At 52.2% G+C, this 10,833-nt stretch overlaps 1 protein-coding gene across 1 annotated transcript; it reads left to right on the forward strand.

Annotated features, from left to right (window-relative positions):
• The first annotated feature begins 1,690 nt into the window (after window positions 1-1,690).
• Window positions 1,691-6,806, forward strand: kazald3 (Kazal-type serine peptidase inhibitor domain 3). Its single transcript, XM_079251464.1, has 4 exons — window positions 1,691-2,390; window positions 5,813-5,973; window positions 6,216-6,363; window positions 6,444-6,806. The coding sequence occupies exons 1-4, from the start codon at window positions 1,850-1,852 to the stop codon at window positions 6,527-6,529; spliced, it is 936 nt and encodes a 311-aa protein (XP_079107590.1). The 5' UTR covers window positions 1,691-1,849; the 3' UTR covers window positions 6,530-6,806.
• Window positions 6,807-10,833: the final 4,027 nt, after the last annotated feature.

A 10,833-nucleotide genomic window follows, 5' to 3' on the forward strand; every position in this document is an offset into this window, starting at 1 on the left:
CTGGAGACGTGGACCTGGAGACGTGGTCCAGACCTGGAGACGTGGACCTGGAGATGTGGTCCTGGAGACGTGGTCCAGACCTGGAGACGTGGACCTGGAGACGTGGACCTGGAGACGTAGTCCTGGAGACGTGGACCTGGAGACGTGGACCTGGAGACGTAGTCCTGGAGACGTGGACCTGGAGACGTGGACCTGGAGACGTGGACCTGGAGATGTGGTCCTGGAGATGTGGACCTGGAGACGTGGTCCAGACCTGGAGACGTGGACCTGGAGACGTGGACCTGGAGATGTGGACCTGGAGACGTGGTCCAGACCTGGAGACATGGACCTGGAGATGTGGACCTGGAGACGTGGTCCAGACCTGGAGACGTGGACCTGGAGACGTGGACCTGGAGACGTGGTCCAGACCTGGAGACGTGGACCTGGAGACGTGGTCCTGCAGCGTCCCGACGCCTGTAGGATCAGGTCAACAATAAAACGTCTGGTCTCTCCACAAACATCAAACCATGACATCCTCTGACTGGGTGTTTAGAGGGTAGTACTGGTCTTACTGGTCTTGGTGGGACAGATGAAACAAACTGAGACAGATCGTCCAGGTTCTCAGTCCAAACGGTTCTGGGGGACTCCTCCCAGCAGCTCCCCGCTCCTCCTGGATGTCCTTGGGAACCTCAAGACTTCAGCTGGTGATGAGTTTAGCATCTGTCTTGTCTGAGGGAGGAGGAGGAGGAGGAGGAGGAGGAGGAGGAAGAGGAGGAAGAGGAAGAGGAGGACTGGTCTGCATCAAACATGCTGCAGCTGCACGCGAGAAAGGAAACGTGGATAATGCTCCTTCAAAATAAGAGTCCTTGTTATTCAGGGATCCTGGTGATGACAGGAAGAGGAAGACCAGGGTTCGGGATGAAGGTCGGCTCTCCTGGACTACATCAGCCTGGATTCAGTTTCACAGAAGCAGAACTGGATCTGTTACCATGGAGATTTATCCTGGCAGCCAGCTGCTCCAGACCAGATTCACGTAAACTGGACTGGGAATCTGGATCAGGAATCTGGATCAGGACTGGGAATCTGGATCAGGAATCTGGATCAGGACTCTGGATCAGGACTCTGGACCAGGAGTCTACTGGTGTGTGGAATCTTCGCTAACTAAAAGATTAGGTAAATATTTACTACCATTGGGCGTCCATTGCGGCCTGAAGGACCCTCTAGACAACGGAGACCCACCAGGACCAGCTGTGTGACACATCTGGAGGTTCTCTGATCCAGATGTTGCAGCTCTCAGAGGTTCCAGCAGACATGAGGACCCAGTTCCATCTGGAGTCCACATGGACAGGTCCGTCTCAGAGAGTCTCGGGTCCATGATCTCCTGTCTCTGAGAACTTCATGATGTTTATCAGCAGTTCAACCAGAATCCCGCTGGGCCCGGTTCTGCTGGATCCTTCTGGACCGGGTTCTCCAGGACTGGGTTCTGCTGGATCCTTCTGGACCGGGTTCTGTAGGTCCAGTCAGATTATCTCTAGTCTTCTTCGCCCAAACCGGTCTCGAGCTGAAGGGTCAAACCGGAAGTTCAGTTTTTTATTCTGTGGTTGACCGTGCGGGTCTGAAGCAGCGCGAGCCTCTCGGCTGTTTGAAGTGACGGAGTCCAGAACCGCACACTGAGCCGTTCCGGACCTGCTCGGCGGTTCTTCGTGTTTTCCGGGTTCTTTCAGAGTTCTGGAGGAATGGGAACTCGGTTCTGAAACTCACGCGCTGACTTGCGGTTCTTCATCTGGAAGTCGGACAAAGTCGCGGACCGACCCGATCCGAAACCACCTGTCCGGACCGTGTGGAGCTGAACGGACCAGACTGGGTTATAATGTGGTCTGTGGTTCTGTTCGGTTTCTGCGTGAATCTGTACACGAGCCAGTCCTTCCCGAACCCGCAACCGGACCTCAGCTCTGACCCTCCAGACCCGCTCCTGGACTACGACCTGCTGGACGAAGATCTGGGAGTCGGTGGGAGGCGGAGCTGGAACGGAACCATCGGTTCGGAAGACTGTGGACCTTGTGATCCAGACCTGTGTCCTGAGACCCGCGGCTGCCGAGCCGGACTGGTCCCGGACTCCTGCGGCTGCTGTCAGGAATGCGGGAACCTGGAGGGCCAAGCCTGCGACCCGGGGGACCGGAGCCGGTTCTACGGTCTGTGCGGAACCGGCCTGCGGTGCCAGACGGACTCGCGGCCCACACCAGGAGGAGGAGGAGGAGGGGAAGATGAAGAGGACGACGTGTGTGTGTGTGAAGACCAGGATCCAGTGTGTGGAAGCGACGGAACCACATACATGAACATGTGTCAGTTCCGAGAGGCTGCTTTCTCCAAACAAGACCTGCAGACCAGAGAAGCAGGTCCCTGCAACACAGGTAAGACCACCTGAGGCTGATGGTTGCTAATAGTTTGTGTACTGGTGAAAGATCTGGACTCCAACCAGACCAGTCATCATGTTGTGATGGATGCAGGATGTGGTTCAGCGGAAACCAGTATGGTCTCCCGTTAAAGACCCGCAGCATACAGAGATTCCTTCTAAATGTCTGAGTCTGTAGATCCAGTCCATCTCAGGTTAGAGACATCTGTCCATCTGTCTGTCTGAGAGAGTTTTTGATCAAATATAGAAGAAGATGGATGTAAAATGAGGTTCCACCGGCTGTAGGTAGAACAAGCTTCACACTCATCCCAGGACTGCATTCTGATTGGTCAAACCAGAGGCCTGAACTCCAGGAAGACACAGACCAGATCTCTGATCAAAGTCGTCGTGTACAGATCATTTACTACATGTAGAAGTGTTGTAGTTGGAAATGTTTATCATGATGTCCTGACTGATGAGGAGCGATGCATTATGGGAGAAAACTGCTGCCTGAGTTTATGTGGCCGCTGGGATTCACTAGTCCACTGGTCCACCAGTCCACAAGTCCACTGGTACACCAGTCCACAAGTCCACCGGTCCACTGGTCCACCGGTCCACCGGTCCACTGGTTCACCGATCCACTGGTCCACCGGTCCACCAGTCCACCGGTCCAGCGGTCCACCGGTCCACCAGTCCACCAGTCCAGCGGTCCACCGGTCCACCGGTCCACTGGTCCACTGGTCCACCGGTCCACTGGTTCACCGGTCCACTGGTCCACCGGTCCACCGGTCCACTGGTCCACTGGTCCACCGGTCCACTGGTCCACTGCTCCACTGTGTGAACTAGTCCACCTCCAGGTTACCCTGTAAGATATGTGATGAAATCCTCACAGAGACGTTTATTCATCACGTATGTGAAGCTGCACCGACCAGATGAGCAACATGCCTCTAAAAACACGTTTAGAAACTTAAATCAGGATTATTAACACAAAACTACAGCTTTTTATAGATGCAGGATGAAAGGAGGGATCTGAAACAGGAAATAATGGAAATTTCATCAATAAATTTATGCTTTGAAGAGAAGCATGAATTTGAATGAAATGTGAATGAAATGCAGATTCTATCATAAACTTGTCTTTGCTGATGACACAACAGACATTTTCTGCTTTTATCTTCTTTGTGCTTTTAACAAATACACCTCTAGACTATGACTGTGGGATGTTTGGTTTCTACATGTTTTTGTGTTGCAGGCTTCATGTTGGACCAAGTGACAACGTCAGCGGTTAAAGGTGATGTTAAACTGCTAAATACTGCAGTTCCCCCTCATCCACCAGGGGCTCCGGGAATCAATTTCCATAGACTCCCATGTTAAAAAGACCAACTTTACAGCAGAAATAAACATGTTTACAGCAGAATCTAGAAATTTGGCATAATTATGGTCATGTACATTTTAAGGACAGGTATCCAATATACGGTGGCAACAAAGCACACAGCTGTTGCTAGCCAGTCTATGGTGCAGCTTAGCTTTAGCCCACCTAAACTCCATTTGGCAGTTAGCTCCAGATTAGCTTGGTTAGCTATTATTGATTAGCTGTCAATCCTCCACACTCACAGCCCCCATCTCAGATTCACTTTGTTGCTCCTTCTGGTATTTTCCCAGAGTGATGAGACACATGATCTTGCCAAGATGGCAATGGTGGGAACCGCCCACTGAGCTTCAGTTAAGTCCTTCAGAAACCTATGGGCAAAGTCAAATCCGTGTTTTTATGTACCATCTATGTTAGAGTTCTCCAGCTTGGTCCTATAAGGTTCGCAATCCAGCAGGTTTTCCATGTATCCTCATTCCAACAAAACTGATTCAAATCATTGTTTGTGCAGAACCTGATAGGCTGTTGGATCCATTCAATGTGATTCAGATGTGTTGTGGTAGACCTCCTCACTTGGTGCAGTCATAAGCTTTCACGACTTCTCCTATCACTGTTATGCTGATGACACTCAGCTTTTCCTCTCCTTTCCTCCGGATGACACAACTGTCTCAATGAGAATATCAGCTTGCCTTGCTGATATCTCGGCATGGATGAAAACTCGCCACCTTCAGCTCAATCTGTCCAAGACAGAGCTCATTGTCTGCCCAGCCAATCCTTCCTTACATTTGCAATTAAGTGTGAAGCTTGACTCTGTCACACTTGTTCCTACGTCTGCTGCCCGGAATCTTGGGGTCATGGTGGATGACCAGTGGACCTTTAAGGTCCATGTTGCCTCGGTTGCCCGTACCTGCCGATATGCTCTCTACAGCATCAAGAGAATCAGACGTACCTGACAGAACACACACAACCCAGCTGTTGGTTCAGGCTCTGGTCATCTCAAGCATTGATTACTGCAATTCCCTACTGGCAGGTCTGCCTGCGTGCTGGTTAAACCTCTGCAGATGATCCAGAACGCTGCAGCGCGTCTGGTTTTCAACCAACCCAAACGAGCTCATGTCACTCCGCTGCTAATCGCTCTTCACTGGCTTCCTGTTGCAGCACGCATCAAATTTAGAGCTTTGCTTCTGGCTTACAAAACAATAACTCAAACGGCTCCCGTCTACCTTCAGTCCCTAATCCAGGCCTACACTCCCTCTCCACAGCTACGTTCCACCAATGAAAGACGCCTCGTGTTACCACCAATACGTGGAACTAAATCACTAGCCAGACTCTTTTCCTCTGTTGTGCCATGATGGTGGAATGATCTCCCAAACTCTGTCCGCTCTGCAGAGTCCCTGTCTACTTTTAAGGACAAGCTGAAGACTCAGCTCTTCAAGGAGAACTTCAACACTTAGTTTAGCTGTATTTATTGGAAAGTTGGAGACGTCCTCTTCTGTTTGATTTTGTGCTTGTGTTGTTCTCACTCATATGTAAGTCGCTTTGGATAAAAGCGTCTGCTAAATGACTGCGTCTGCTAGAATAGAATAGAATAGAATAGAATAGAATAGTGGACCTCATAGGACTGAGTTGAAAACCTCCGGTCTATGTGGTGAACAGTGTTAGCTCACATTGGATAGCTAACACTAAATGTTAGCTAAAGCATGATAAAAATTAGCTAACAACAGCGTTAGCTGGACAGTATAATTCATGTGTCCGTTTCATATTATCATGCATCCTCTACATTCGCATGGTTGCCAGCCAGCACACCAGAGGACCGTGCAGAGTTAACCTCTGACATTACTGTTAGACAATAACAAACATGGAGGCGATTACGACAATGGTTTTTCTCAGAAAGAGACAAAAGAGGAGAAGTGCAGGACACGGAGAAGAAGCAACACTCTGTATCGTCTTCAGTATAGAGCAGAAACGAACCTTTACTGCTGTGGAGAGGAGTTCCTGAAGTCTAAACTACATCATTGTTGCTCATTTCACACATGGCAACAGTCTCACCTATGTCCCATCTGTCTCGGTGTCAGTCCCCCTCATTAAGGTCCCGCCGCAGAGCCAGGTGAACGCCACGGGAAGCAGTTTGGTGTTCCTCTGTGAGGTGTTTGCTTTTCCCATGGCGCTGATTGAATGGAGGAAGGAGGGTCAAGACATTGTCCTACCTGGCGACGACCCACACATTTCTGTCCAGGTGCGTCTCTCTGCTGGTTCCACACTGATGAGATGGGCAGCTTTGTAATCAGCAGTCTCTGCTGTCATATGACACCTTGTTTAGCTGAGTTTCCACTCATCATGCTGCTATGATTTATGCTAGCATGACTGCTATGCTAAGTGCTAGCAAAATGCTATGCTAAGTGCTAGCATAATGCTACATCTGTGCCATGGCAGTCCGGTTATTTCCTGTCAGGTTCTCTGAGTTTCTCTGTTTCTCAGTCAAGGGGTGGTCCTCTGAAATTCGAGCTCTCCAGTTGGTTGCTAATTGAGGGAGCGCAGCCTGGAGACTCAGGAACCTATCACTGCACAGCTCGTAATAACCTGGGATCTGTGTCCGCCTCTGCTGTACTGGGAGTACTGGGAGCAGGTGAGATGGAGCACCAGGAGGCTGAACAGTGTCCTCCTCTGTTATTACTTGTCCTCACCTGTCTTTCCGTGTGTCCTCAGAGGAGCTGGCGTCCTACCTGGCCAACAGCGTGACTGAGATGAAGCAGCTGATGGACGCTTCAGACTACGACCAGGACTTCTACTGACCCACCGCTGATGTCACTTCCCGTATCCCAGCAGAGACAGTGAACGCACCACCATGTGTCCTACCGACGGAGCTCAGGACATTATACTCTACATGCTGTTAGCCATGATGATGATGATGATGATGATGATGATGATGATGAAGATTATGATGGTGGCGATGATGATTATAAAGACGATGCTGAAGAGGGGTTGGAGGCCAGTTGTGACATTAACTGGTGTTAACTCTTCATGTTACCCCAAATAAAAAAAAAAGTGTTGTTTCTGTGACAAATAAAATGGTTCTGGTTTTGTCACTAGTTCTGGTTCTGGTCTGAGCCCTGTCAGTCTGAACTGTGACAGGTTGTGTTTTCTGTCCGTCCTTATGGAAATCCAGATACAGTTAAATGCCAAGTCCTGGAGAGTCCAGAAGTCCTGATGAGTCCTGAAATCCTCATCTCGTAGAAACTAAAACCGTCTCTAAGGGAGCCAACAACACCTTGGTTACTGATGTTTCAGAAGGTCCAGACACAAAGATTGGTTCTGAGGTTGCTGCAGTGAAAAAAAAAAAGAAAAGAGCAGCAACATTAACTGCCTGTAAACCAAAGACCGTATATAAAAGATGGGCGGAGCCTCCGTGATGTCACCCATAGGTTTCTGAAGAGCTGAACTGAAGCTCGGTGGGCGGTTCCTACCATCACCATCTTGGCAGGGGCATGCGTGTCGTCTCGCCCGGAAAATACAAATATGGGCAGAGAGGTGGAGCTGAGAGGGGGGGCTGTGAGCGTCATGGTGGATGATTGACATCGAGCGAACTCCAAGCTTCCTGTAGCTAAGAGCTAACTGAGCTAACCCCGAGATAACGGGAGCTAACCAGCTAACGGAGGTAAGCGGGCTAAAGCTAAGTCACGTTGTTAACCGGCTAAAAACCGCGGTTCTACGTTCTTCTGATTTGAAGCGGGAGATGGGGTACCTGTCAATCAAAAGGACACGCCCCTAAATGTGCAAAATAAAATTACTTTTAAACTGGCGAGTTAGAAAAAAATTCACTGCCCCCACAGTTGTCATGAAGGTAAATCTGACCTTTTAACGGAAAATGTTTTTACCAGGCTGTAAACATGTTTATTTCTGCTGTAAACATGTTTATTTCTGCTGTGAAGTTGGTCTTTTTAACATGGGAGTCTATGGGGATTTGCTCTGTTTTGCAGCCCCTAGTGAATGAAGGGGGAACTGCAGTTTTATGCACTTCTGCGTTGTCTTCACTTTTAACTGCCTGAGGTTAGCGCTTGCTTTAGCCGGTTAACAACGTGACTTAGCTTTAGCCCGCTTAACTCCGTTAGCTGGTTAGCTCCTGTTATCTCCGGGTTAGCTCGGTTAGCTCTTAGCTACAGAAAGCTCAGAGTTCGCTCAATGTCAATCATCCACCATGACGCTCACAGCCCCCCTCTCAGCTCCACCTCTTTGCCCATATTTGTATTTTCCGGGCGAGACGACACGCATGCCGCTGCCAAGATGGTGATGGTAGGAACCGCCCACCGAGCTTCAATTCAGCTCTTCAGAAACCTACGGGTTACGTCACGGAGGCTCCGCCCATCTCTTTATATACAGTCTATGGTTACCATGACTACATGGGACTAAATCACTAGCCAGACTCTTTTCCTCTGCTGTTCCATGATGGTGGCCAAACCCTCTGATCTGCTTTTAAGAGCAAGCTGAAGACTGAGCACTACAAGGAGCATTTCTGCTCTTAGTTTCACTCTATTTGTCAGGGGAATTGGAGAACTTGGCCCAGTTCTTTGCTACAATTATTATTTAGTCTTGTATTTTAAGATGGGCAGTACTGTGGGGGGAGAAAAAGACTGTAGCACTATATGTCAACGCCAGCGTCCAACTGGACTCCAGCAGTCCACCAGCACCTTCCTATGATGTCCTCTACTGTTTAATTTCATGCTTGTGTTTTTCTCAGCCTCATACATAAGTCGCTTTGAATAAAAGCATCTGCTAAATGATGGTGGAATAGAATAGAATAGAATAGAATAGAATAGAATAGAATAGAATAGAGCATGGCATTCACTACTTTAGGTTGTTCGGCCTGACGAAGTCCTGTCCTAGTGTTTTCTGCTCATTAAAATGCATTTCTGCATGTTTTCCAGGAGGACCTGATGCATCGTGATCCGTCTGAATCCATATACAGCTGAGCCGCTCCAGAACCAGAACCACATGTAGCCTAGAGGAAGTAACAGATCCGTTGAGACCAGCAGCAGTAATGAAATCCTCTCAGTCTGTCTGCAGTTCAGAGGAAACTGAAGCAACATGTGGTGAATCCATTAACTCAGAAACATTCCACTCAGCACACAGCCAGCCTGTCCACAGCTCGCAGTACCTGCTCCACCTGGACCCGTCCACAGCTCCCAGTACCTGCTCCACCTGGACCCGTCCACAGCTCCCAGTACCTGCTCCACCTGGACCCGTCCACAGCTCGCAGTACCTGCTCCACCTGGACCCGTCCACAGCTCCCAGTACCTGCTCCACCTGGACCCGTCCACAGCTCCCAGTACCTGCTCCACCTGGACCCGTCCACCGGTCCCAGTACCTGCTCCACCTGGACCCGTCCACCGGTCCCAGTACCTGCTCCACCTGGACCCGTCCACAGCTCCCAGTACCTGCTCCACCTGGACCCGTCCACAGCTCCCAGTACCTGCTCCACCTGGACCCGTCCACCGGTCCCAGTACCTGCTCCACCTGGACCCGTCCACAGCTCCCAGTACCTGCTCCACCTGGACCCGTCCACAGCTCCCAGTACCTGCTCCACCTGGACCCGTCCACAGCTCCCAGTACCTGCTCCACCTGGACCCGTCCACCGGTCCCAGTACCTGCTCCACCTGGACCCGTCCACCGGTCCCAGTACCTGCTCCACCTGGACCCGTCCACCGGTCCCAGTACCTGCTCCACCTGGACCCGTCCACCGGTCCCAGTACCTGCTCCACCTGGACCCGTCCACAGCTCCCAGTACCTGCTCCACCTGGACCCGTCCACCGGTCCCAGTACCTGCTCCACCTGGACCCGTCCACAGCTCCCAGTACCTGCTCCACCTGGACCCGTCCACAGCTCCCAGTACCTGCTCCACCTGGACCCGTCCACAGCTCCCAGTACCTGCTCCACCTGGACCCGTCCACAGCTCCCAGTACCTGCTCCACCTGGACCCGTCCACAGCTCCCAGTACCTGCTCCACCTGGACCCGTCCACAGCTCCCAGTACCTGCTCCACCTGGACCCGTCCACAGCTCCCAGTACCTGCTCCACCTGGACCCGTCCACCGGTCCCAGTACCTGCTCCACCTGGACCCGTCCACAGCTCCCAGTACCTGCTCCACCTGGACCCGTCCACAGCTCCCAGTACCTGCTCCACCTGGACCCGTCCACAGCTCCCAGTACCTGCTCCACCTGGACCCGTCCACCGGTCCCAGTACCTGCTCCATCTGGAACCGTCCACAGCTCCCAGTACCTGCTCCATCTGGACCCGTCCACCGGTCCCAGTACCTGCTCCACCTGGACCCGTCCACCGGTCCCAGTACCTGCTCCACCTGGACCCGTCCACCGGTCCCAGTACCTGCTCCACCTGGACCCGTCCACAGCTCCCAGTACCTGCTCCACCTGGACCCGTCCACCGGTCCCAGTACCTGCTCCACCTGGACCCGTCCACAGCTCCCAGTACCTGCTCCACCTGGACCCGTCCACAGCTCCCAGTACCTGCTCCACCTGGACCCGTCCACCGGTCCCAGTACCTGCTCCATCTGGACCCGTCCACCGGTCCCAGTACCTGCTCTACCTGGACCCGTCCACAGCTCCCAGTACCTGCTCCACCTGGACCCGTCCACAGCTCCCAGTACCTGCTCTACCTGGACCCGTCCACAGCTCCCAGTACCTGCTCCATCTGGACCCGTCCACAGCTCCCAGTACCTGCTCTACCTGGACCCGTCCACAGCTCCCAGTACCTGCTCCATCTGGACCCGTCCACAGCTCCCAGTACCTGCTCCATCTGGACCCGTCCACCGGTCCCAGTACCTGCTCCACCTGGACCCGTCCACAGCTCCCAGTACCTGCTCCATCTGGACCCGTCCACCGGTCCCAGTACCTGCTCCATCTGGACCCGTCCACAGCTCCCAGTACCTGCTCCACCTGGACCCGTCCACCGGTCCCAGTACCTGCTCCATCTGGACCCGTCCACCGGTCCCAGTACCTGCTCTACCTGGACCCGTCCACCGGTCCCAGTACCTGCTCCATCTGGACCCGTCCACCGGTCCCAGTACCTGCTCCATCTGGACCCGT

This window comes from Telmatherina bonti, assembly GCF_933228915.1.
Source record: "Telmatherina bonti genome assembly, chromosome: 13".
Taxonomy (NCBI): Eukaryota; Metazoa; Chordata; class Actinopteri; order Atheriniformes; family Telmatherinidae; genus Telmatherina; species Telmatherina bonti.

Bases quoted from the DNA above. Each gene is read 5' to 3' on its own strand.
- kazald3 (XM_079251464.1), top strand. From the start codon at position 1,850: ATGTGGTCTGTGGTTCTGTTCGGTTTCTGCGTGAATCTGTACACGAGC. The intron at 5,974-6,215 runs GTGCGTCTCTCT...TCTGTTTCTCAG, and splicing joins ACCCACACATTTCTGTCCAG to TCAAGGGGTGGTCCTCTGAA. The intron at 6,364-6,443 runs GTGAGATGGAGC...GTGTGTCCTCAG, and splicing joins ACTGGGAGTACTGGGAGCAG to AGGAGCTGGCGTCCTACCTG.